Genomic DNA, 25,816 nt, shown 5'->3' with positions numbered 1-25,816 from the left:
ACGATGGATACACTCATGTTGAAGACGAAAGTTGCCTTTTTCGGCTGTATGTGGTATTTTATTTCATTTGAACAAGTGGCGCTCTACTAGCTATTCGGATTAGTTCCTTTTGCGCGGTGGAGCTAGCGACATCATGTCGTAGCGGTCGTCCACCATGCTGTGCAGTAGCACGTATCGCTCCCGTCCGACACCGCGTGAGTTGTTGTTGGCCTCGGGCGTGAGAGAAAGCACCTCTTCCATTGTGTACTTGAGCTGCTTCCGATACCGTGGGTTGTTGGCGCAAACTGAGTCGATCGCAGCGCGTCCCTCTTCCATCAATGCCGACGACATCTCCCGCACCAGCGCAAACGGCAGGTCCACCGAGAGCACCTTCATGGCCTCGTCCCCGCGAGACGAAAAGCTGGACGAGATCCACTTGGACACGCGACGCGTGACCTTCTGTGTGTCGAGCTGGTAGTTCCGGTAGTTCCTATCCCTCGACTGGTACTTGGCATCGACCACCCGAACGTCGAAGATGGGCTGCAACGAGCTGCTACCTGACGACGAATTGCCGCCGCCACCACCGCTGTTGTTGCTGTTCATACCATCGCCGAAATGGTTATTGCCACGGCCACCACTAGCAGCAGCGTCACCATGCGAGGTCTTGCCAGACGTTGTCAGCAGCTCGCTGATGTACTCGGGCAGCGACGTCACATTCGTCACCACATCCGCTTCCGAGTGGCTTTTCACAGCTCGAATCTTCACTTGCTGCTTCTCTTTCATCATGTGCTTCTGTACGATTACCATCCACTGCACATTCTGCTGCGCGCAGTAGTCTTCGAGGTCCTCCAGGTGCAGCGGCTCTGGATGCAGGTAATCTGCGCCGATGCCCTGTCCCCACAGCAGCATCGCGATCTGCATCCGGAACAGCATCGTGTCCGACGCCTTGCCAGCCGAGCAAATCAAGACCTTGCGGCCGCCCGTCAGCACCTCCGACGCTGGTGGTTTGGATTCCAGCAGCGCTGAGCTCATGGATTCAGCGACCAGCGACACGATCTTATCGATAGCGAAGCGCACGCCCATTGCAGCGACCGACGAGGCTTTTGCGTATGCTGTTGTGAGCTTGAAGCGCGACACCAGCGCATCGTAGCGTCCACCCTCCGCGATGATGATCTGGTTGTCGGTCGTCGCGACCAGCAATGAGGCTGATGTATCACCAGTGGTGCCGCCATACGCGGCCTCCCCGAGCAAAATTGCCTGGAAGATAAAGCCTGACGTGTACCGCTCGGGACGCGGACTCAGCCCCAAGTCTAAGCGTGTGCACACGGGGCCCGACAACTGAAGGAACTGCATGCCCTGCAACAACAAGCGCAGAGAAGTAATGCCCTCGTTGACATCCTTGACAATACGTCGCAACTGCGCATCGCGCTTCTGAATTTGCTTGCGGCCCACTGAAGATGCCGAACTTGGATCACTGTCAGACAATGAATCTCGGTTTGCAAGCGCCCGATTCTTTGCAAACAGCTTCTGCACCTCCAACTCAATCATGTCGAGCGACGTCAAGCAGTCCTCTGGTAACAGGAAAAAGGGTTTCAGCGCTTCGATGGCACCTGCCGGTGCTCCATAGTGCTTCATCCGCTTCGCGACAAATTTCCAACGACCTGGCTTCAGGCTTGGAGTCTGAGTGGACGGTGGGCCAGCGTGCACGTAGAAAGAAACCTCGTTCGAGAGCAGTCGTAGCACCTCGCGACGAGCGCTAGTGGGAACGCGACAGAGGTCAAGGATGCCACGCGTCACTCGGGCGTCATTGAATCGCATGTAGTAGGATCCTAGACAGCTCGGCAGCGCTTTGATCACGCCTGACACGACTTCCAAGCCTTCTAGCTCCAAGAAACGGAAAGACCCTCCATCATCCCAAATGATGTCGAAGTCAGACTCGGTGAATTCGCGCGGGTGACCACCCCCGACGCCTTTCCGGTAAACGCGGTCGAATTGGAAGCATTTCAGTCGCGATACGTTGTGTCGAGCCACGAAGCGAGCAAGTCTCTCGGTCAGATCAAATGGAAGCGATACGGACACACCATTGCCATCCAGCATCAACGATGCGTTGGGCGCAGCGTTAAGAGTGATGCCGTTAAAGCTCTCTGACAGACGTGGCATGAGTAGCGGCGTTGACATTTCAACGGCTCCATGACGCTCGAACACTTTCTGTAAGCACACCGATATTTGGTTCAGAATTAAAATACAGTTGTCTACCAACTCAGCAAAGCACTAAAAGGATAACTGCTTACCTGTAGCACGTTCCGGACGTACGTTTTCGTGCGCAATTGGGTCTCGTAGATGCGCATTTTGACCGACTCCAGGTGATCGTAGGTGTAGTCGACGTGATTAACTGGTTCCTGTGATACCAGCGCGTCAATGAGCTGCCCGAAAAACTTACCTTGCGGGTTTGCGAGAGTTTCCAGTGCCTCGCGAAGGTAGGATCCTTCTACCTCTATCTTCGCGGGCAACAATGGACTTGCCAGCAGTTCCTTCGCATTTGGCCGCTTAGAAGGATCACGCTCGCAAAGCCACAGTATGATCTTTTTTACATCTTCAGACTCACTGAAAGCCGCCGGTAGCTCATGCCTTTCCCTCAAACCAGTGAGCGCCTGCGCACGCTCCATCAGCGTGGTGAATGGTGGTGACCACATTTCGAAAAACAGGATTCCGAGCGAGAACAAGTCTGCTTTCTGGTTGTACCGTTGGCCCTCTCTTTCTTGTTCAGGTGCTCGGTAGAACGCCGTGCCGACTCCAGCGGTAATACTGCCATCGACCACATCGGCCGACATCGTAGTCATCAGATTACTGTCGTGCTGTACACTCGATCGACCGACGACTCGTGTACTCTCCAAGTTCTCCAGCTTCAGCCGCCCGTAGAGCTCGGCAGCAGATGACCCGGTTGACTCGGATAATATCGCACCAGTCGCAGTTTCGTTTGGTGGAGAGGAATCCTCGTTGCTGCCGTCATCGTCCATAGCTTTAGGAGGCCGAACTGCGAGGCCAAAATCTCCCAGCTTCACAGTTCCTTCAGAGTCCAGGAAAACGTTGGGCGGCTTGATGTCACGGTGAATAATACCTTGCCGATGAATGTACACGAGGGCCTCCAGGATCTGTCGGAACATCGTCCAGATCTTATCGGGGTCTTTCCACAGTGCTCCTTTATCAATCACCTCTCTGAGAGCATTGCCCTCGCAGTACTCCATCTGAATGTACAGTTTCTCAAACTTGCGCTTTCTCTCAGGAGTAGGAGTTCTATGGGGAAGCGCCTTGCGATGGTAGTCGCTACCTTCATCGTCGCTGGAGTCGTCCACATCTTCCATTGGAGCTTCTTCCAAAGCTTCCCAGTCGAAGCCATCATCTGGATAGCTCTCCGACTCAAAGCGATGCGAAGAGAGTTGGAATGAATGGCTATTACTTCGTAGGCTGCGGCTTTCATGGCGAGACGTCGGCCATAGCCCTGTGCTGCTGCCCATTGTGCCTAACCAGTCGTCTTCGTCCTCGTCTGTGGACGTCATGGCCCCCAATCCGTCTTCAACGCCAAACGAAAGGCTTGCGTCACCATACAAGTCTTCCTTCTCGCTTACGATGGCGCCACTCATGATACCCTCTTCGTCGCTTAAATCGCTGTCCTCAAGACTCGAGTCCTCTTCGTCGTCGCTAGACATTCCACTTTCACCTTCAATCCACGCCTGGAAATACCGCACAATGTGGCGGTGCTGCATTCGGGAAATCGTCTTCACCTCGCGCAAGATCTTCTTCTTCATGGCTTTATCGTCCGGGTCCAGCTTCACTTTCTTCACCGCGTAAAGCTGTCTGTCCAGGCGGTTCCGCACCTTCACCACTTCGCCTCCTCCTCCGCGTCCCAGCAGCCCCAGCTCTTTAAAATCGCCGTGATATCTCGAGTGATATCGTTCTGCAGCTGCAGCCGCGTCCAAATCGGACGTATCCGAGTCTGAGTCGGACAGACTCGACGAGCTGCCGTCGCGCCTTGAGCTCGCCTCCGTCTGCTGCTCGTAGATGCTCGACAGACTCTCTCCATCGCTGCCACTGTACTCTCCGTCAATACTCGACCGATGTCTCCGCCTTCTCCGCCGTGTCTTCTTGATCGTCTCTCGTTTCTTCCTCTCGGCGTCGATCAGCGCGATAATCTCCTCGTTCTTCGCGCGCGCCTGCGCCTCCTGCTCTTGCAGCAGCGCGTCCTCCTCCTGCTTTTCCCTCGTCTCTCGGTCCTGCTGCCGGGTCATCATCTGGTCGAAGAACGACGACTGGTCCTTCAGGTGTTCCTGGATGAAGTCGGTGGCGAACACCACGAGGTCGTACACGACGGCGTCCCCGACCTTCTCCAGGGCGAGCGCCTCCATCCCGCGCTGCAGCTTCTGCGTCTCTGTGTCCGACAGCCCGTGCTTGGGCTCCACCGTGATGTTGGGTGGCTGCTGGAGCGGGTACGCGCGCGCCAAGTCGAAGTGCAGCAGCACTTCGGCCGTCGTGGCCGAGCCCGGCGTGGCTTCGCACGCCAACCGGATGGCGAAGATATACGTATAGAGCGGCGTGGCACTCTGACTCACGAGGTCCCGGTCGAATATGGCCTGCAGCACCTCCAGTTCCTGGGCCTGCAGCTCGCGCGCCTCGGCGAGCGTAGCGGCATCATACGTAGCGGGTGCATCTTGGACGCACGCGTCTGCAGAGCGGAAAACGGAGCATCCCAGGTGGACATTTAGCTTGTTAGCTGCAAGAGACGTAGGTGCACACACCTACCTCTCTTCTTCCCCTTCTTGCGGCCCATGGACCGGTACACACCTGCGCGTAGAAGGTCGAGGCGAAAGCGCTACTCTGGGCTTGTGTCTGCCGATACAAAATGCCTCGTACTTAGCAGAGTGTATCGGCGATGGAGGACGTGGTCGCGCAGATCAATGCGCGACGTGCTCATCACGTCCAAGAGCGGAGCGGGCAAGACGTACTCGTCGACTCACTTGGAGGAGTATACAGTGCTGGAGCTGGATGAAGGGGTGACAAGTGTTGGAAATGCGTTCGGCATGGAGCAGCACTCGGCGTTCCAAGTGTACAAGAACACTCTGTCTGAAGCCGTCACGGCGGCGCTTGTCGAGAGGATTCACGACTTCTTTGAGCAACATCGCGGCAGTGAAATTGCGGTGGAAGGAGCTATTGCATACGCAGAGTTGGTCAAGAGGGTTCTCGGGGAAGTACGCGACGTTCACGTTCGTGTATCTGTCTGTACCCGTTGGATGTGGCCACCTACGTGACGCGGATGATGAAGCGCTTCAAGCAGGACAAGGAGCATAACACTCGCACACTGGCAGTGTGGCCCCAGGTGACTCCGGAGATTGAAGCGGCGAGCGACGACTCGCCTCAACTCGAGGAGTTCATGGTCAAGATGGCCCGCTGGTCGATTGCCAGGTCGGCACAGCGCTACCACCACTTTGAGCAGAACGGCCTCGACATGATCCGCGTGGAAGTATAGACGGCGGCGATGAGGATGCAGATAGCTACCGTAAGAAGACAGACTTTGGTTTGTATGCATTTTCGCTTCGCCGCCCGTGAAAGTCTACATGTAAGAACCCTCACCGCGCCACTAAACAAAGATGTCGAGCGACATGCTGGCCGATCAGCTCTCTGCATAGCTGTGTCCTCGATGCTTATGAGGAAAACCGACAAAGTCGTGATGATGAAGACCGTCACTCACACGTGTTGAGAGCATGGCCGATCGTCCTGCACGCCACAAGAAAGCTTTGTCCTTGGTGTTTACGGGGAAAGTCGGCAAGTACGTGCTGATGAAATTCGCCACTCACATTAACCGCCACGGCGGCTTCGAGTTCTCTGCCTACTTTGCCTCGGTTCGTCTATGACCGCTTGACTCAAGCTCACTTCTGAAGTTGCTGTCTTGTGCACACCAAGCAGCACTCCCCATCCCCTCTATCAAGATCATGGTCGCCGCTAAGATCCTTGTGGGCCTCGTGGGCTTCGGCACGGGCTCCAGCGTCTTCCACGCGCCGCTGATCACGAGCTCCGGCCAGTTCGAGCTCACACACGTGCTGGAGCGCTCGAGCAGCAAGAGCCAAGCGCTGTCGCCCGCGCCTACGATCGTGCGCTCCATGGACGAGCTGCTGGCCACCGACGTGCAGCTCGTGGTCATCTCGACGCCCACGACGGTGCACTTCGAGCAGGCCAAGGCAGCCATGCAGGCCAAGCGCCACGTGGTCGTGGACAAGCCGCTGTGCGTCACGGCGCAGCAGGCCCAGGAGCTCTGCGCCGTCGCCCAGGCCAACGGCGTGCTCTTCTCCGTGTTCCAGAACCGCCGCTTCGACAGCGACTTCCTCACGGTGCGCGGCCTGATGGAGGACGGCACGCTCGGACAAGTGCAGAGGTTCGAGGCCCACTACGACCGCTACCGCCCCACCATGAAGGGCTACTGGAAGGAGAAGGCCGGTCTCTGCGGCGGCGTGCTCTATGACCTGGGCGCGCACGTGACGGACCAGGCGCTGCAGCTCTTCGGCAAGCCCGATGCGGTCGACGCTGACGTGCAGATCCAGCGTGAAGGTGCCGAGAACGACGACTTCTTCCGCCTCGAGTTCAAGTACAACCAGTTCCCCGAGCGAGAGGTGATTCTGAGCGCCGGGATGCTCGTCAAGGACCTCGGCCCCAAGTACACGGTTGTGGGCTCCAAGGGAACGTTCGTCAAGTACGGCGAGGATGGCCAGGAGGACGCCCTGCGTGCTGGCAAGCGCCCGGGCGACGAAGGTTGGGGCCAGGAGCCCGAGAGCTCGTTCGGCAAGTTCACGGACGCCGTGACGGGCGAGACCCGCGTCATCCCCACCAAGCTCGGCTCGTACCAGGTCTACTACACGAACATCGCAGCGGCTATCCGCGGTGAGGAGAAGCTGCTGGTGGACCCGGAAGGCGTGGTCGAGCAGATCCGCATCTTGGAAGACGCCAAGAAGACCGAACGCGTGAACCGCATTTCTGTGTAAGTTGAGACCGAAGCAACGAGAGACTGCGCCGTGTCCTAGAGGCTGTGTCTGGTTTTATAGGAGCTTGCAGTCCTTCATCAAATCGCTCAAGGTAACGAGTACGAGCTCGCAAATGAACGTTCCTTTCGATCCGTCTTACGTTCTCTACTGCCCGAGTCGGTAGCGTGCCTACAATGGTGTGTGTGTCGGTAACGCCAGCTTCAATCGACTTGTGGCTGGTAGTTTTCGGAGAAGCGTTTGTCAGCGAGCTCGATCTGTTGTCGTCAGCGAAATGGAATACAAACTCAGGTGAGATGAAGACAGGAGCGACTAGTACGAGAGTTTGCTGATACCTCGTCGAAAGTGCATTGCAAGAGCTCTCGCAGCCGCAAATTCTCTGCTTGCAGAGCTGCGTTCGCTTTCAGAGCCTCTTCTAACGACCGAGAAGACTGACACGAACAAGTTTGGCAGTCATCGCCGAGCTGGTTCTCGCTCAAGCACTCAGAATCAGTGCGATTGGTTCCTGGCCTGCAGGCATGAGTCGTAAGAACTAGCATCGAGTGAGCCCAAAGCCAGTAAGTTCAAAGCAAACGTACGAGAGAGAGCCTTCTGAGTCCTTGCAGCTTCGCAGGTCGCTCTTAGACTGGGGAAACGTGCAGCAGTGTGCACTCGATATTTGCGGCGTGTCGAATCGCTCCTCGATGTTCAGAGCATGTTGCATGAGTTCCTCGAGTGGCAGGATCTTGATGACATTATTCCCACCATCGCACACCACCAGCTTCGAACCGGCAGCCTTTTCGCAGTCTGTATTCCGCCGAGGTATGCAGACCATTCCGAGAGGAAGGCTGCTTTGCTGTTGGTTGCGTACAGATCGCGGTACGTCCCCAATTTCAATCGTTCGCACCCAAGCGTACATTAGTCCGGCACCATAACTGCGTCCAACTTGGCGAATGCAGGCGTTCCCTCTGTCAGCCACGAAGAAAGTGTTGCTGTTCTCTCCCCAGCACAAACTCACGGGCTGATCAAACAGCGCAATCTCGCAGTTCCCGTCGGCGTGTCCAGGTCGAGTTTGTCCACATATCGTACTCACTTTCCACGGAGAAGTCCCGTCCGAAGGCGGGAGCAGGCCTCGAATGGAGTTGTTCATGGTGTCGGCTACCAGCAGCTCACCGTGGGGGCCCGCGATAACGGCAGATGGACTCCGAAAGAGTGAACGCACTCCATCTCGGTACCCAGAGCTTCGCTTACTCGCTGCTACAACAGACCCAGCACGATGCAGACGCTGCGTACTCGCCTCCAAGCTTGCATACGCCCCTGCAATCGTCTTGACGGCCAGTTTCCCATTACCAGTCCGTCGAATCTGTCGAATGCAGTGATTGCCCGCGTCAGCTACGATGATCGAGCCGTCGGCGTACTCGCATACACCTGCCGGGGAGTTGAAGCTCGCTTCGAGAGCAGCTCCATCGCGCCACCCCTTCTTGCCGTTCCCAGCAAAGGCAAACATCTCGACGCCGCCGGTGATTTTATCGACGTCCGCTAGTACGCTCCTGCTCGGCAGCGCGGCCAGCTTGATCTTGTGGTGCCCTGTATCGCACACAAAGAGGTGTCTCTCATCTGCCGAGGCTGCAATCCCCTTGGGAGTGAGCAGTCCCGAGCTCTCCAGCGTTTTCACATGACACTTGCGTCTGCACTTGGACGTAGCACCACGCCCCCGCTCAGGAATCACGAACCGCACCGCATTATTCTGCCAACCACCCAGACAACGTTAGCCTTGCAGTGGACAACCTGCTACGGCAGACCGTACATGTGCATCCGTGAAGGCCAACACTCCATCACGCAATGTGCAGACGCCAAACGGCCGATTGAGCTCTGCTTGGCATGCACCTCCGTCCAAATGCCCTCTTCTACCAGAACCGATGCATCTAAAGCCACCTCGATGATTCATGGTGTAGTTGAAGTGCTTGAGGCCGAACAGGGAGCAATCGGTTTACGAACGGACGCCCGTTCCATTCGAGCAGCTCAGTCGCGAAACTACCCGTCGAGTAGGAATCAGCAATGGAGCGAGCGTTGGCGCGCTCGGGCGCGCGGCTGCGGTCGTCGCGCCTAGCGGACAACCAACGACCGCTGGAAGATGCGGCGTCAAGGAGCTCGTCGTCGTCTTCTGAAGACCGCGGGCGTGACATTCTGCTGCGCCTATTGAAGCAGATCACGGAGTTCCTCGAGCGCAAAGAGATGATGAGTACGCGCGTTGCAGCGTCCAAGGAGTGGAGGAAAAGCCGCAGTCGACGGCACTCCGAGGCCAGTAGCAATAACCTGTTCGAAGTGGTCATTCAGGTCTGCGAGCAACGCATGCGGCGGCTCAATCGATCGGTACGACAGCCAATTGAAGTTGACATGTAGTGGTGCGAGCTGATGACAGTTACTGGTTGCTGCAGACTTCATTTGGTGGACGAGAGGAGGAAGAGTGGAGTGCTCAATCTCCACGGATGCTGGTGGCTGAGGCTATCGTGCAGGAGCTGCTCGTGAGTCTCATGGAGCTGCGGATGAAGGAGAAGGAGACGCTGGTGATGGATGAAGTGGAGAGTGTGGAAATCATGCGTCAACTGCACGTGCATCTGCAGAAAGACGAGGAAATGGTACGTGGGCGGGCGTTCTCCTCTCTTGAGAGTCCTCGACCGCTAATCGTTGTGGGTTGAAAACCAGGTTCGCACCAAGGTTTGCGTCGGAGCGGGGGACGAGCAGCAGTTGGAAGAGCTTCAGTTGATGCTTAGGACGGACTTCTTGGAGGAGGCTGCGGGAGCTGACAGTCCGCAGAAGCAGCAGCAGGCTGACTCGATGGCGAACAATGAAGCGTCTCTGCAGTTCGCTTGGGAGACAATCGAGGATCAGAAGAAGGAGATCATTCGGCTACGAGCTGAAAACGAGGAGCTCAAGCGCTCGAGTAGCAATTCTGAATCGGCCCCAGCTATGAGGGCGTCGATGTTTGACGACGAACCGACCAAAGTGATCAATCTGCTGCGATCGCAGCTCTCTTCTCACCATGACAAGAACCTGAATATCCTTCAGGACCATATCCAGCGGCTGGAAAAGGCTCTGCACAGCGCCACTGCCGCTTCACGTAAGACGCGTCGAGGATGGGATGGCTCGAAATCAACGTTCGACTCGAGCCACAGCAGCGAGAAAGAAGACTGGTCCTCGCTGCTATCTCGCAGTGTTGTGGGGACAGACTTCTCGAGGACGCAGGTGCCAAGGAGGAAGTGCGAGGAGTGCCGCAAAAACGCCGCATCACTCCTCACCCTTCGGTCGGAAGTGAAGCAGCTACGGGCTCATGCCGCCACCGACGAAGAATCACTTCTGCAAGCTGAAAAAGACCGCGGGCATTTGCAACGAGAAAACTCTGCTCTCTCCACTGCGCTGCTCTCAGCGAAGCAGAGGCAAGAAGAGCTACGTCAGATGATTCTAGACTTGACGCGGGAAAAACACCAACTTCAGAATTTGGGCGACTCGGAGCAACGCACATCCGAACGCACTATTCGTGTGTTGCAGGACCAGCTCAGCGCCGTAGAAGAGCAGAAGACCCATCAAAAGCGAAAGTTTGACGAGCTAACCAGCAAGTACGACGCGGAAGTCAGTGCAAAGCGGACTCTTGCGAAGCAGTACGCGGACTTGCAGGACTTACATACGAAGTTGTCTCAATCTACCGCTGAGCTTGAGAAGCAAGTGGTGAATCTGGGTGAGGCTGCTCAGCGATGCGAGGAACAAGTGGAAGAAAGAGGTTCAGCGCTAAGAAGTCTGCAAGCCCAGCTGGACTCGATGGAGGAAGATGGCGAATCACGAGCCGCAGAGTTGCGGGAGAAGGAAGCGCTTGCTGACGAATTAGGTGCCAAGTTGTCGAGTGTGCAGCTTTGCTTAGACAACCTGGAAGTGGAGAAGCGCAGAGCAACCGGCGAAATTGAGCGACTCCTCCAAACACTTGACGAGTGCAAACGAAAGAATCAACGTCTTGAAAAGGGCTTTGAAGAGCTCAAGCAGGGGAAGGAGCTTCTTGCAAGCTTGCAACAGGTGGAGAGAGGAGCATCAGCGCTGCAGTTGAGTGACCTTGAGCAAGCACGAGAGCAGCTCGGGTCGTTGAAGCTGCAGCTTTCGTCTACAAAATCTGAATGCAATCGACTGGAACAAGCGTTGTCGGAGGCCAACAAGGCTAGCAACTCTTCACGGAAGCAATGTACTCATGAGGTGGAACGGATGCAGCACGTGCTGGAGACAATGAAGCAACGATGTTTGACACTTGAAAAACAAGTCAGTGCCCAGCACGCGATGCAGAGCAATCTTGAGGCTACGAAAAACGAAAATTGCGAGCGAATCGATAACCTGACCCAAGAACTGGCGGAATCGAAGACAGCTATGCTCGTGTGGATGAGCAAATACAACGCACTTGGCGAAGAGAGACAGAAGCTCGAGGATGATATGCAGGGCCTGTCAGAAGAGCAGTACAGTCTGCAGCGTATAGTCGACGAGCTGCAAGCGGAACGTGAGGCAAGTACTCAAGCTCAACAAGCCCAAGCCGATAGCGAAAGGGAGCTGCGAGAGGAACTTTCATCGCTGAATGAACAGCACCGAACAATGGAGCGAGAGCGCCGTGTAGTGGACCAAGAAAAGAAAGCACTAGTCAAGCTGGTTCAGACATTGCAAGCTCGCCCAGAGCTGCAGCAGCGAGCGTTCCGCGAAATGCTCATGACGTGCCAGCGAGGAACCGAGCGCATGCTGCGTGGGCTTTCTGAAAGCATTGCAGTCACGCTAAAGAAGCTGAGTGCAGTGGAGGAGAACTACCAAACTCTGAAAACCCGCCTGGCTAGTCGCCAACAAGCTCAAAAACTAGCGCTAGAACAAGCTGTGTCATCGGGTGGAAAGGATCGTCGGTCTCTCAAGCCTGCTTCCCCACAAATTGTTGTACAAGAAGAAGACTTCATGAGCAGTTCCAACTCGCCGTTTGATGACCTATCGGCTTCGCATCCAATGTGGCTTGAAAAAATTGTTCCTCTCGACACTGTCGATCTTCACAGCCGTGAGCAGGAAGCGTTGGCAAGGTCGTCACTGGAAGGTCTTTTGAAACAGTGGAAGTGGAAATACTTTGCTTGGTGCTTGGTTGCAAACTGCAGCAAGAAGGAGATAAAGAGCCTCTCAATTCAGCTGAAGGAGTCATCAAGATCCAATGAAGAGCTGAAGAAGACTATTAAGCTACACCATCTCAACATTGTTGTAACCCGACGACTCTCAAAAGAGCTTGAGTCGAAACAGCAAGCGCAATGCTTTGTGCATTGGAGGCATCAAACTCAAGTGCAGAGCTATCAAGCAAAACTACGTGCCAGCGCAAATGATCCGCTTCGCCCCTCGTTCTCGCCTTCAACGACAGTGGCTTTGGGAAAGTGTATTAAGCTGGTTCGCCAATTCTGTGAGTCTACTCGAAAACCAGACGATGAACGGCGCGAGAGGCCCTCGCAAGCACGTGGAGCTGATGAGCTGACGGGCTACTTGGTGGAGATTAACACCAAGGTTGCCAGCTGGCGGGTAGCTGTTGACCGTAAAATCACAGAGTACGCCGAACGGAGCAGCCAGCTGAAGTCTCTCCGGACGAGGTGCTCCGAACTAAAAGATCTGGTGGGCTTGAACCAGCGTTTGATCGAGGAAATGGAGCGAAGAGCGGCTGGCCAGCAGAGTGTCGTGGAAGCGGCATGGGATTTCGCCACGGCGTACAAGGCGCTTTCACCTTCCGCTAGGGCCCAGGTTTTCCAGTCGCGGGACTTCCTCTCCGCCTCGAAAGGGATCGTGGAAGGGCTCAATTCTTTAGGATTGACTCGGTCAGTAAACAAGTTGAGCCAAACCCTTGGTGCAAGCTATCGCAATCAAGCTGAAAGCACGACGCTCAAGAGAGTGAACTTCCTCTCAGCAAGTGCGGCACCAGGCATCTCAGCGGAAGCCACAGAAAAGCCCCAAAAGAAGCTGAATGACTCCAACATCGAGCTGCTGGAGGACGCTGTGGGGTCCCTGAAAGCTGCAGTGCAGAAGCAGCGAAGCCTTCAGCGCGAACTGAAGGAAAAGGAACGTTCGTTGACCGTCACGACAAAAGAGCTCGAAAAGCGGAACTTGCAGTTCCTGATGCTCAGGTCATTTCTGCAGTGGAAATGTGCAAGTTCGAATCGTGATTGTCGCAGCAAGTAGTGACTACACGCGGGACCACATGAAGTGAACACTCGGCAGGCTGTGTACATATTTCTGAAAGAGGGAGATATGTCGTAGCACTAGGAAAATGAATCCGATTGAAAACGTACGCGTAGCTCTGCATTCCGAGAGGTGACGCATTTTGTCGTGTGGCATAGTTGTTGAATGCGGTCAAAGAATTAAGTGGTGGGCCCAGATGGCTTCACTGCCGAGGAAGATCACACTTTCATGCAGCTGTCTTGGATTTCAGTGTTTTCAGTCAAAAACTTTTGACGCGCCTAAGGACTGTTTCATTTCAAAAGAATAAGAGTAAGAATAAGAATAAATAGAGTTAGTTTGCCCTAGCCTCATCAGTTAAAGCAAGGTTGCTAGAAGATATCCCCGGGTTTAAGTTATTCTGACTTTGAAAATCAGAATAAAGTTAATCGGTGGGATCAACCTGCATAGCTGGCATCAATGCGTTGGCCATGCTGAAAAGGTGAGAATGCTAAGAGCAAGCGCCACTCTGCGTTTGTCACTGACAGTGAGCTAGCTGCTACAGTCATCTTGTGGGGGCGCCTTGCGGAAGGGGTGCAGATATAGCTGGGAGCTGCTTGAGGCGACGTCGGGCCCTTCGTCTGCGTGGCTCGACGAATGGGCGGCATCGTTCGTTTCTCTTTGGAGGTTTTTGCTTGTTTGTATTATAGGGATTGTTGTGCTACTGGCTAATGCCGAACTTTCTTGATTTCGATAGAGCATTTCATCTAAAGGGCTAAGCCAATGTTGGGCAGCTGAAGCCCACATTATGGTAAAACCATGTTATACGTACAGGAGGTTATAGTCAACTCAAGAGCTTTGCCAATTTGGCTGGCGATGTTAGAGCACGCAAGCGCGGCCATGATAGTGTTATGTGCGCAAGATACCAGGAATCTCAATTTGTTTGTAGAAGAATGAAAGCTTGGCAGTGGTAGACATTCGAGGTTTCCGCGACGCATGGGTGAATGTGGAGGTTTAGTATTCAGTATCGTTATTCCCAGAATTGAATATTTACCAGTGCAGGGCAGTAGTACGACCACATCATAGAACAACAAACCAGCCGCCGAATACATCTATTCGGTTTTCTTCCACCAGCTCGAAAAATGAGACCACAGAAGGTAGTTCTCGTTTTTTGCCAGCTGTTCTGGCGTCATAGCTTTCACAGTTTCTTTGATGTTCAGCTTCTGGTACATACTATTGGGGGTGGTTCCGCTATCCTTGATTACCCAGAACAGGTCGTTGTTGTCGCTCTCAATCTTGGATAGCTGGGCCTTGAGCTTTGTAACCTCGCGCCGAGCCCTTTTCAAGTCAGCCGCAGTAATAAACCGCGAAAGCCCGCTGGCTGTCGACATCTCCGACACCCTGCTAGGCAGGCGAGCCCTCTCTTCGTCGACCTCGCGCGATCTCAAGAGCCGGTTGTTGTTTTCAGTGCTCCGGCCAACGCCGGCCGAGCTCACAAGTTGCGGTTGCGGAGAGATGGAGGTCGATAGGGCATTGGAGCTGGAAATCAGTGCGACCGCAATAGCAAGCAGGGCGTAGCACGCACGCATTGTTGAAAGATCGAAGGAGCTCTGGGGACTTGACAGCAAATTGAGAAATGAGGGTCAGCACAACACGTCTTGAGACTCTAGGTTTGAGGTCGACTTTTCGAGGCACTGTACATGTACCGTACAGCAATCGAGAGCTCATGATTGTGACACATGTACACAATAAGGGCTTCTCATTTTTCCTGACGACTCGTTTTTGTGTTTCATCCCATCTCGTGGCGAATCTGGACTGAGACTATACATCTCGGTACCTTTCCGTCGCGCGATCGACAGCGCTTATGCAGATGCTTAGGATATTTGCGACTCTCGGTCCTGCAACGGCAATAAGCCTTGACGACGCCGATTTAAGCAACGGTAGAGATATTATAGCTCTAATAGAGCCGAGAGCCTGCGTCAAACAAAAAATATGCTTACGACCTACTATTTTAAAATAATAAGAGCATGAGTGCCAGTAAAACTATGTGCAAATGAATTTGTGCCCGAAATATACAAGTAAGATCGTGCTGGGTGGATTTCACAAATTGGAATTTTTATTGGCAGTTTTACTCACAATCCCCGTGCTTTCCGACGTTGAATACGGATTTGTGACAAATCTGTCTGTCTATGATGTTATTTAAACAAGGCATTAACTGGGTGCACAAACAGTGTTTGAATAATACCACGCATAAGACTCTGTTTTTCGCACGTACCCATTGGTTTGTTTGGTTGGTAATCAAACATACTATGTATGAAAACAACTGACTTGTATCATCCTTCTCGAACCCATACTTGCCGCGCTTCTCGCGGGGATCGGATTGCTAAATGTAATTTTACTGCGCGTCGCGGATCGCTACGTGTACGCCTTTATGAATACCAAAACACACAACAGTGCAAGCATACCAAATCATACCGCCCATGGTGTACCTATGTGGTCTATCGTCGTGGATGGCGTGAAATTTTCTTCAGATCTGCAATCACACAAACAGTGATACAACCGAATACTAGTACAGGGTTTGCATGTACATGTACTGTATACAGTCGAACATGTAGTAGTAAAAGCTTGTGCTCAAAGCGTAGAAAGATCATACTAGTACTTACGATTCTGCGACTCACAAATGTTTACGCACTACATACACATCTGCCGTTATGCGCTCGCAATCAGCAGATTCACTTTTGGCGCCCGTATCTGCCACTCACACCCTGCCTTAAGTTGGCGGGCAACCGCTCGAACTCTCATTAAAAAAAACGTTATTAAACTTTGTATATCGTACCAGATATTGGTAAGGGTTAGCACAGCAGTCACGTAGGGCGCTAATGGTGGATGCAAGAGCTGGTTGGGCATGTTCATTTTAAGAACGTTTGCACTGTCCACGCTACATGTACACTGTATCATTTTTCTCGCACGCACAAACCTCAGACCAGATCAAAGAAACTAAGAATAAGTCATCTGGAAAGTGCGAAGTCCCATCTCATTTTGAAATCATTAATGGGCGGCACTGCAATGACTGCCACTGTGGCAGTCATTCTGACGATCACATATCAATCTACTGGCCGCAACCACCATCGAACATTAATACATGTTTACCGTTAAACCCGTACTAAAATGAATGCCCAATGTACTGCTGGAAAATGCAACCCCAAGAAGGGCCAAAGCAAGTGTTGCGCCATACACCGGTATTGCCTGCGCGGTTAGGACGTTGAGCCCACAGCCTTGAATGGCTATGGCTGCTTTAAGAGTTCATACTCACCCAAACTTCGCTATTGAAATGTGTCAGTGCCGCGACAACAGGTGGCCATGTTAGAGAGAACTTTTGTAGTTGTCGGAGCAAGTCTTGGAACTGGAGTTGTAACTTGGAATAACTCGACCCCTGTTTTGTATATGAATTTGGAGTAAAAGGCTACGCTTCATAAAGAACTCGTGGGTTATGGACTAAAAACTAGTGCTTACAAGTGCTTAGTCCATAACCAACGAGTTCTCAATAGAGGACCTCTTAACCCCCCCCCCCCCCCCCCCCCCCCCAACCAACGAGTTCTCTATTTTTGAGAATTGATTGTGTTGGACAGATTGAGAGAAATTAGTTTTGGGAACCACTTGCACAGGATACTCTCAAATCTGTTTGCCTTTTTAATAATATAAAGTCGGTGAATTGATTCGTATGTTGGCTAATAATGGCATTAGCAATGCAGTGCGATGAAAACGAGTGTGAGTTCTGCGTAGACCTGACTTACGAAACGCTATTCAATTGCTTGTTACCCGGAGAGTTGAGTAAATCTTACAATTCTGCCGCGCATACGCGTAATGTTCCCAAACTTCTACCCGACAACAAAGCTACATGGCATGCACAATGCAACCAGGCTGTCTCTACTGTGCGAAAATTTGCTTTCGTTCTCTGTCGTGGCACGACTGTGACGTCGGAAAAACTGTTCAAGTATTTTATTGTCCGACACGCGCTCCACGTGCATGTTTGTGGATTTTACTACACACTAATTAACGGTAAGTGGGGTTGGCAAGCGTGATAGTAACTGGAAAATGAAGAAAGGAATGCGTGCAAGCCAGAGCTGAAAATTGAGATGATTGTGTTGAGGCTACGCTTACGGCTCGAGATGGTAAGGCTGTCTACATGTGATATGCTTATAATAATAATAAGGTGGGGTGCGTTGTGTCACTGAGCTCTACCGAGCTCGAACTCTAAAAACCATTCCTGGTAGTCGATAATCGAGCTGCGTCTCCGATAGACTATCGGCGATAATGAGCAGAGCCAATACTTTCTGTATAAAGCGCTCCAGGAACGCACCTTTTTCATGGTGAGGCGAGACGTCTCGTGGCGTCCTCAGCGCGAGCTGCGAAAAGCGTCTCCGATAAACTATCGGCGATAATGAGCGGAGCCAATACATTTTGTATGAAGCGCTGCAGGAACGCACCTTTTTCATGGTGAGGCGAGACGTCTCGTGGCGTCCTCAGCGCCGCCAAGCAATGAAGCAATGGAGCGACTGTATCGGCCAGCGTGAATAAGGCACCTTGCTAATGATGACGTCCATCTCGATCGGTCTTGCTGCACTTGATCTATCGCGGGAATTCAACCACGCCATCAAGGCCATATGGTTACCGCGTAGACCGAGTTGTAGCTCCAAGCCCCTTCACGATGGCAGTGGCCACATCGCCCGTGCAAGACAAACTTAGTGTGCATCTTGATAGACTCCACTTGCTCTCAGACGACGTCGGCATCATCGCCCCTCCCGACGATCAATGTATACTAACTACACGACCAGCACCACTATTTGTCCACGCAAAATACATGCTTTAAGTTTAGTGTTCTACTCACGAATGCGTCCTACCGACGAAAGAGACGAAAGGATACTGTCGTCGGCTAGCAGATTGAGTGCCTAACTTACCACGGCTCCTCGAACGTACCGTACGGGTACTCACCCGTGCTCAGAGTGAAGGTCGCGCACAGCGGATTCGCCGCGGCAGTCTCGTTGTACACGTCGCAGTCTGTCTCCGGCTTGATGGCCACCACGTAGTCGCAGTCCTCCGCCACCTTCTTCAGGCCGTGGCCGATCTGCGGGTAGTACACACTCCAGTCGTCCGACGTCAGCGTGAAGTTTACGGTCTGCGACTGACCGGGCTCCAGGCTGATCTTGGAGAACTTCTTGAGCTGCTTCATCTCCGGCACGTTCAGCGAGCGGTACGGCTGGATGAGGAACAGCATCACCGTCTCCTTGCCGGCCATGCTGCCAGAGTTTGTCACGTCAACCGAGGCGACCACATCCTCCGTCGGGGTCTCCACCACCGCGCGGCTCAGACGAACCTCCGAGTACGTGAAGTTCGTGTAGCTCAGGCCCGTGCCGAAGTCCCACTGCATGTTGCAGTAGTACGGGTTCTGCTCCGCGTCCTCACACATTGTCGTCACCGGGTGGTTGTACGGCATCTCGATGTTCGCCTGTTGCTTCGGGTACGTGATCGGCATGCGGCCGCTCGGGTTCACCTTGCCGTACAGGATCTCAGCCATGGCCTGACCGCCCAGCTCGCAAGCCAGCAGGCCGTTCACCACCGCGTGCACGGTCTCCGGGATCTCGCCAAGCAGACGCGGACGACCCTCGAACAGAACCACGATCACCTTGGTGCCCGTCGACGCCAGCTCCTTCACGTACTCAATCTGGCCGGCCGGGAGCGCCAGGTCGTCAATGTCGCCGGGCTTCTCGGCGTACGTCTCCTCGCCAATCACGGCGATCGTGTACTCGGCCTTGCTGGCCAATTCCTTGGCGGTCGCCAGGTCCGCCTCCGAGTACGAACCGTTCGGGTACAGGCCGTTGAAGAAGCTGAAGCTGTTGTTGCCCACGATCTGCTCCATGCCCGTCTTCACCGTCACGCCGTGAGTCAGCAACTCGTCGTGGTCGTGGTAGCCCTCCCAAGCGATCGTCCATCCACCGCACTGGCGACCGACGTTGTCAGCAGAGAACCCCGTCAGGAACACCGACGCGTCCTCAGCCAGAGGCAGCGCGCTGTCGTTGTTCTGGAGAAGCACGATTGACTCGCGCGCCAGCTGCAGAGCCGCCGACACGTCGTCGTCGTTGCCGATCAGAGCCAGGTTCTGCTCGCCCGGAACCGGCGTGTCGTACAGGCCAAGCTGCAGCTTCATCTTCACCACGCGGCGAGCCGACGCCTTCAGGCGCTGCAGGAACTGTGGGCTCTGCTCCAGCAGTGCCTTCGTGCCATTGTAGAAGGTCGTGTCCGTCGCCACCATGCTCATGTCGACGGACGCGCGCGTGAGCGAGAGGCGAGTCGCCTCCGTCGCGTTACGGGCCGTGCGATGGAAGTCCGTGAGCTGGTCGATCTCCGCGTAGTCCGTCACCATCATGCCGTCGAAGCCGACGTCGTCGCGCAGCAGCGCGTTCATGACCTTGGTGTTCTGCACGGTCGGCACGCCGTTGATCGAGATGTAGTTCTCCATGGCGCTGATGACGCCCGCATCCACGGCGGCCTTGAAAGGCGGCAGGAAGTAGTTCAGCATGTCGTAGTCCGACACCGTCACCGCGTCCTTGTCGTGGCCCGTGGGTGTCTTCGTGTAGACCAACCAGTGCTTCATGCAAGCGGCCGTGTTGTTGTTGCTCTGCAGGCCGCGGATGATAGACTCGCCCATGACCGAGTTCAGGTACGGGTCCTCGCCGAACGTCTCGAACGTGCGCGCCCAGAGTGGGTTGCGCGAGATGCCGAGGATGGGGCCAAACACCCATGGCACGCCGGACGACTCCGTGTCTCGACCCGTGATGCGGCCCTGCTCATAGACCAGGTCCGGGTTGAACGACGCGCCGCCGTTGATCTGCTGGCCGAACAGCACCGCGCCCTTGACGAAGATGGCGCCGTGCACCGAGTCCACTCCGTACACCATCGGGTGGCCGCCGTTTTCCTCCATCGTGATCTCCTGGATCTTGGTGATACGCTCGCGCCACTCCTCCGCCGTCCACATGTAGGTGCCGTTGACGGGGCCGTTCATGAACGGACTGGTCAGGTACGAGCCCACGCGCATCTTGGCGTACGCGCGCACCTTGTCCTCGTCGATCTTGTTGTCATCCGTCAGGAGCTGGTTGATGTCGATCTGCGTCATCTGGCCGATGATGTCGTCCTCGGTGAAGGTGGCCATGATGGCGTCGGTGCGCTCGTCCCATTGATCGGCGGAGACAAGCGGAGCGCCGTGCTGGACGGCGATGCCCAGGGCCGTGCAGACCACTGCTGCGAGCCACGACTTGAGCATGGTGGTTGGCTGTTGGTCTTCTTGGTGCTGGGGCTTGTCGTCTCGAGAAGGCAAGAAGGGAAATGAGCCGGCTCACTCTGGCTGAAGCGGGCGAGTGTGCTTGCGCCGGGCATCCCTGGCTGAGGAGGGCGGCCGACAGAGGGACAACTTATCCCTCCGGCCCGGTGTCTTGAAACCACTGGCTTCGGGTCTATCACGGAAATCAAGGATGGTGTGCTGGTTCCCCGCCTCGTCTTGTGCGCGCGGCGCGAGTAGCGGAAGGGATCCGCTGCGATCCGCACCGCAAGTGCAACCTTGGAAGGGCTTGCTCGCCGTGCGTGCCGGCACGCTGCGGCACATGTACACTAATAATGCACGGCTGTACTCGGATGGTTGAGGCGCTGTGGACCACAGTGTGGTTGGTGCTCTGACAGGGAGGACATGCATGGACACTGTCCATCCATTGGACAGACGGTCAACTTCAACCACGTTCATTGTCGAAATGGACAGACGCGCCACTTCAATCCTGAAGTTCAGAATTGAAGTTGTCAGCAATACGCGTAGTTGGTTCGAAGGGAATTTGTTCGAAGGGAACAGCAAGGCGAACGATCAGCCAAGGGACCAGCGCTTGCTTGTCTGCGAATCTCGTTTCCCAGATTGGCCTTCTCAACAGGGGCGATATCATTCCTGTTGCGGTTACCGAAAGCTAGATCGAGACTCGATGAACCAATACAACATGCAACATGTGGGAGATTGTACTGTACAAGTACAATATCTACTGTAGTGGTCATCAGCGTAAGTGATATCCACGCGTATTTTAGTTTGTGCTCCTGGAGGATCGTCTTTGTGAGGCTGTTCAACTTCAACCACAAGTGTTAGCTCGCCGGCCAACGTATGCACTTATGCAGTCCGTTCTACATGTGTAGTCGCGTATCCCAGCAGCGCAGTCCTGCATCCATCGGGCGCCAACTTCCAGCGAAGACTTGTCCGCGATCCGAGTGTCAGCAGGTACATCGCGCAAGATTCACATTGCCCGGTGTGCATGCAACACAGTGAGGATCCTTTCCTCGTGGAGTTCCTACAGTATGTAGTTTCAAGCACGAGGTGAGTGAACACCACCATTTTTTGCAAACAATTTGACGCTTGAAGTTGCCACGCATCTTTGATGTGGGGATATTTTTTTAGAGTCGGAGTGGAGCACGGAAAAGGCGGCGTAATCGAAAGCTGGGCTCCCACTGCATAATTAACCAAGGAGTACGGAACACTCGTATATTTGTATTTACTCGCCATTTACCCTGGAAACATGCCACCCCCCATTTACAACAGGGATCGACTACATTCATCGTCGAAGGACTGGGACGATAATGCAGGTCGCGAGGTCACGTGCCCTTCTTTGAGACGGACCGCACAAAACCAAGCAGAAACTTCAGAAAGCGGCTACTGTACATGTAACTTCAGATTTCAAAACTTCAACCACGCAAATCCCACCAGAGCGAGCATACCATGGATACCTGGTATACATGTATACATGTAATAGTGCATGCAATAGTACATGCAGCATACTACACTGTATACCAGCGAGGTCACAATGGTTGAAGTTAGTCAGCCAAGCTAATGCTGCCCGCAGCGTGCCGGCACGCACGGCGAGCAAGCCCTTCCAAGGTTGCACTTGCGGTGCGGATCGCAGCGGATCCCTTCCGCTACTCGCGCCGCGCGCACAAGACGAGGCGGGGAACCAGCACACCATCCTTGATTTCCGTGATAGACCCGAAGCCAGTGGTTTCAAGACACCGGGCCGGAGGGATAAGTTGTCCCTCTGTCGGCCGCCCTCCTCAGCCAGGGATGCCCGGCGCAAGCACACTCGCCCGCTTCAGCCAGAGTGAGCCGGCTCATTTCCCTTCTTGCCTTCTCGAGACGACAAGCCCCAGCACCAAGAAGACCAACAGCCAACCACCATGCTCAAGTCGTGGCTCGCAGCAGTGGTCTGCACGGCCCTGGGCATCGCCGTCCAGCACGGCGCTCCGCTTGTCTCCGCCGATCAATGGGACGAGCGCACCGACGCCATCATGGCCACCTTCACCGAGGACGACATCATCGGCCAGATGACGCAGATCGACATCAACCAGCTCCTGACGGATGACAACAAGATCGACGAGGACAAGGTGCGCGCGTACGCCAAGATGCGCGTGGGCTCGTACCTGACCAGTCCGTTCATGAACGGCCCCGTCAACGGCACCTACATGTGGACGGCGGAGGAGTGGCGCGAGCGTATCACCAAGATCCAGGAGATCACGATGGAGGAAAACGGCGGCCACCCGATGGTGTACGGAGTGGACTCGGTGCACGGCGCCATCTTCGTCAAGGGCGCGGTGCTGTTCGGCCAGCAGATCAACGGCGGCGCGTCGTTCAACCCGGACCTGGTCTATGAGCAGGGCCGCATCACGGGTCGAGACACGGAGTCGTCCGGCGTGCCATGGGTGTTTGGCCCCATCCTCGGCATCTCGCGCAACCCACTCTGGGCGCGCACGTTCGAGACGTTCGGCGAGGACCCGTACCTGAACTCGGTCATGGGCGAGTCTATCATCCGCGGCCTGCAGAGCAACAACAACACGGCCGCTTGCATGAAGCACTGGTTGGTCTACACGAAGACACCCACGGGCCACGACAAGGACGCGGTGACGGTGTCGGACTACGACATGCTGAACTACTTCCTGCCGCCTTTCAAGGCCGCCGTGGATGCGGGCGTCATCAGCGCCATGGAGAACTACATCTCGATCAACGGCGTGCCGACCGTGCAGAACACCAAGGTCATGAACGCGCTGCTGCGCGACGACGTCGGCTTCGACGGCATGATGGTGACGGACTACGCGGAGATCGACCAGCTCACGGACTTCCATCGCACGGCCCGTAACGCGACGGAGGCGACTCGCCTCTCGCTCACGCGCGCGTCCGTCGACATGAGCATGGTGGCGACGGACACGACCTTCTACAATGGCACGAAGGCACTGCTGGAGCAGAGCCCACAGTTCCTGCAGCGCCTGAAGGCGTCGGCTCGCCGCGTGGTGAAGATGAAGCTGCAGCTTGGCCTGTACGACACGCCGGTTCCGGGCGAGCAGAACCTGGCTCTGATCGGCAACGACGACGACGTGTCGGCGGCTCTGCAGCTGGCGCGCGAGTCAATCGTGCTTCTCCAGAACAACGACAGCGCGCTGCCTCTGGCTGAGGACGCGTCGGTGTTCCTGACGGGGTTCTCTGCTGACAACGTCGGTCGCCAGTGCGGTGGATGGACGATCGCTTGGGAGGGCTACCACGACCACGACGAGTTGCTGACTCACGGCGTGACGGTGAAGACGGGCATGGAGCAGATCGTGGGCAACAACAGCTTCAGCTTCTTCAACGGCCTGTACCCGAACGGTTCGTACTCGGAGGCGGACCTGGCGACCGCCAAGGAATTGGCCAGCAAGGCCGAGTACACGATCGCCGTGATTGGCGAGGAGACGTACGCCGAGAAGCCCGGCGACATTGACGACCTGGCGCTCCCGGCCGGCCAGATTGAGTACGTGAAGGAGCTGGCGTCGACGGGCACCAAGGTGATCGTGGTTCTGTTCGAGGGTCGTCCGCGTCTGCTTGGCGAGATCCCGGAGACCGTGCACGCGGTGGTGAACGGCCTGCTGGCTTGCGAGCTGGGCGGTCAGGCCATGGCTGAGATCCTGTACGGCAAGGTGAACCCGAGCGGCCGCATGCCGATCACGTACCCGAAGCAACAGGCGAACATCGAGATGCCGTACAACCACCCGGTGACGACAATGTGTGAGGACGCGGAGCAGAACCCGTACTACTGCAACATGCAGTGGGACTTCGGCACGGGCCTGAGCTACACGAACTTCACGTACTCGGAGGTTCGTCTGAGCCGCGCGGTGGTGGAGACCCCGACGGAGGATGTGGTCGCCTCGGTTGACGTGACAAACTCTGGCAGCATGGCCGGCAAGGAGACGGTGATGCTGTTCCTCATCCAGCCGTACCGCTCGCTGAACGTGCCGGAGATGAAGCAGCTCAAGAAGTTCTCCAAGATCAGCCTGGAGCCCGGTCAGTCGCAGACCGTAAACTTCACGCTGACGTCGGACGACTGGAGTGTGTACTACCCGCAGATCGGCCACGGCCTGAAGAAGGTGGCGGAGGACTGCGACTACGTGGTGGCCATCAAGCCGGAGACAGACTGCGACGTGTACAACGAGACTGCCGCGGCGAATCCGCTGTGCGCGACCTTCACTCTGAGCACGGGTGAGTACCCGTACGGTACGTTCGAGGAGCCGTGGTAAGTTAGGCACTCAATCTGCTAGCCGACGACAGTATCCTTTCGTCTCTTTCGTCGGTAGGACGCATTCGTGAGTAGAACACTAAACTTAAAGCATGTATTTTGCGTGGACAAATAGTGGTGCTGGTCGTGTAGTTAGTATACATTGATCGTCGGGAGGGGCGATGATGCCGACGTCGTCTGAGAGCACGTGGAGTCTATCAAGATGCACACTAAGTTTGTCTTGCACGGGCGATGTGGCCACTGCCATCGTGAAGGGGCTTGGAGCTACAACTCGGTCTACGCGGTAACCATATGGCCTTGATGGCGTGGTTGAATTCCCGCGATAGATCAAGTGCAGCAAGACCGATCGAGATGGACGTCATCATTAGCAAGGTGCCTTATTCACGCTGGCCGATACAGTCGCTCCATTGCTTCATTGCTTGGCGGCGCTGAGGACGCCACGAGACGTCTCGCCTCACCATGAAAAAGGTGCGTTCCTGCAGCGCTTCATACAAAATGTATTGGCTCCGCTCATTATCGCCGATAGTCTATCGGAGACGCAGCTCGATTATCGAGATGATCCGGTGTTGAACTTCAGCTTATATAGCACGACCATTATCAGGACAACTTCAAGGCGAAAAACACAGGATTTGAACCCGGAAGATCAGCAAATAAACTCACCCGCAACGCTATCATGCCGAGGTGTGTTGGCTTGCAAACCCAAATATGTAGTGCAGCGCTCTTGATTGTACGATACCTTGGTGCTGCGTTTCTTCCCCTGTAAGGCACTACATGTACATGTATTTCGTGCGCGGAGACTTTTCTTTTTTATGCAAGTGGCCACTGCCCAAGCAGAGCATCTACAGTTGACGTTGCACCCGTGCAGACTACAGTTTTTGGCTAGATGCCGGTCTTTCCTGAAGTTGCACTTCAGCATGGACAAGGGCGGTTGTACCTTATCAGGCTGTTTCCCAGGACGGGAAGGCTTGCGCCGGCCAAGATGCCGCGTTGGAAGCAGCTCACTTCTGAATCCGCCCTCAA

At 55.0% G+C, this 25,816-nt stretch overlaps 8 protein-coding genes across 8 annotated transcripts; 4 read left to right on the top strand and 4 right to left on the bottom strand.

The window, feature by feature from the left end:
* Positions 1-99: 99 nt before the first annotated feature.
* KRP23_5765 (eIF-2-alpha kinase GCN2) lies at positions 100-4,804 on the bottom strand (the record flags this gene model as incomplete). Its single annotated transcript, XM_067890871.1, has 3 exons — positions 100-2,187; positions 2,271-4,699; positions 4,777-4,804. 3 exons carry the CDS (start codon positions 4,802-4,804, stop codon positions 100-102), a joined length of 4,545 nt encoding a protein of 1,514 aa, XP_067745282.1.
* Positions 4,805-4,931: 127 nt separating this feature from the next.
* On the top strand, positions 4,932-5,500 carry KRP23_5764 (uncharacterized protein; the record flags this gene model as incomplete). The annotated part of the gene is made up of 2 exons (XM_067890870.1): positions 4,932-5,222; positions 5,297-5,500. 2 exons carry the CDS (start codon positions 4,932-4,934, stop codon positions 5,498-5,500), a joined length of 495 nt encoding a protein of 164 aa, XP_067745281.1.
* Positions 5,501-5,963: 463 nt separating this feature from the next.
* On the top strand, positions 5,964-7,007 carry KRP23_5763 (scyllo-inositol 2-dehydrogenase (NADP(+)) IolW; the record flags this gene model as incomplete). The annotated part of the gene is made up of 1 exon (XM_067890869.1): positions 5,964-7,007. The coding sequence occupies one exon, from the start codon at positions 5,964-5,966 to the stop codon at positions 7,005-7,007; it is 1,044 nt and encodes a 347-aa protein (XP_067745280.1).
* Positions 7,008-7,207: 200 nt separating this feature from the next.
* KRP23_5762 (Protein SUPPRESSOR OF QUENCHING 1, chloroplastic) lies at positions 7,208-8,931 on the bottom strand (the record flags this gene model as incomplete). Its single annotated transcript, XM_067890868.1, has 4 exons — positions 7,208-7,261; positions 7,340-7,514; positions 7,583-8,730; positions 8,791-8,931. 4 exons carry the CDS (start codon positions 8,929-8,931, stop codon positions 7,208-7,210), a joined length of 1,518 nt encoding a protein of 505 aa, XP_067745279.1.
* Positions 8,932-9,041: 110 nt separating this feature from the next.
* On the top strand, positions 9,042-13,205 carry KRP23_5761 (uncharacterized protein; the record flags this gene model as incomplete). Its single annotated transcript, XM_067890867.1, has 3 exons — positions 9,042-9,356; positions 9,422-9,622; positions 9,690-13,205. 3 exons carry the CDS (start codon positions 9,042-9,044, stop codon positions 13,203-13,205), a joined length of 4,032 nt encoding a protein of 1,343 aa, XP_067745278.1.
* Positions 13,206-14,293: 1,088 nt separating this feature from the next.
* KRP23_5760 (uncharacterized protein) lies at positions 14,294-14,770 on the bottom strand (the record flags this gene model as incomplete). The annotated part of the gene is made up of 1 exon (XM_067890866.1): positions 14,294-14,770. One exon carries the CDS (start codon positions 14,768-14,770, stop codon positions 14,294-14,296), a length of 477 nt encoding a protein of 158 aa, XP_067745277.1.
* A 3,365-nt stretch (positions 14,771-18,135) lies between these two features.
* On the bottom strand, positions 18,136-20,499 carry KRP23_5759 (Lysosomal beta glucosidase; the record flags this gene model as incomplete). The annotated part of the gene is made up of 1 exon (XM_067890864.1): positions 18,136-20,499. One exon carries the CDS (start codon positions 20,497-20,499, stop codon positions 18,136-18,138), a length of 2,364 nt encoding a protein of 787 aa, XP_067745276.1.
* Positions 20,500-22,433: 1,934 nt separating this feature from the next.
* KRP23_5758 (Lysosomal beta glucosidase) lies at positions 22,434-24,797 on the top strand (the record flags this gene model as incomplete). Its single annotated transcript, XM_067890863.1, has 1 exon — positions 22,434-24,797. One exon carries the CDS (start codon positions 22,434-22,436, stop codon positions 24,795-24,797), a length of 2,364 nt encoding a protein of 787 aa, XP_067745275.1.
* Positions 24,798-25,816: the final 1,019 nt, after the last annotated feature.

Source organism: Phytophthora ramorum, assembly GCF_020800215.1.
Source record: "Phytophthora ramorum isolate Pr-102 chromosome Unknown Phyram_PR-102_s0005, whole genome shotgun sequence".
Taxonomy (NCBI): Eukaryota; Oomycota; class Peronosporomycetes; order Peronosporales; family Peronosporaceae; genus Phytophthora; species Phytophthora ramorum.
The sequence above is the reverse complement of the archived record's forward strand: the minus strand, read 5'-3'. Positions and strand labels throughout refer to the sequence as shown.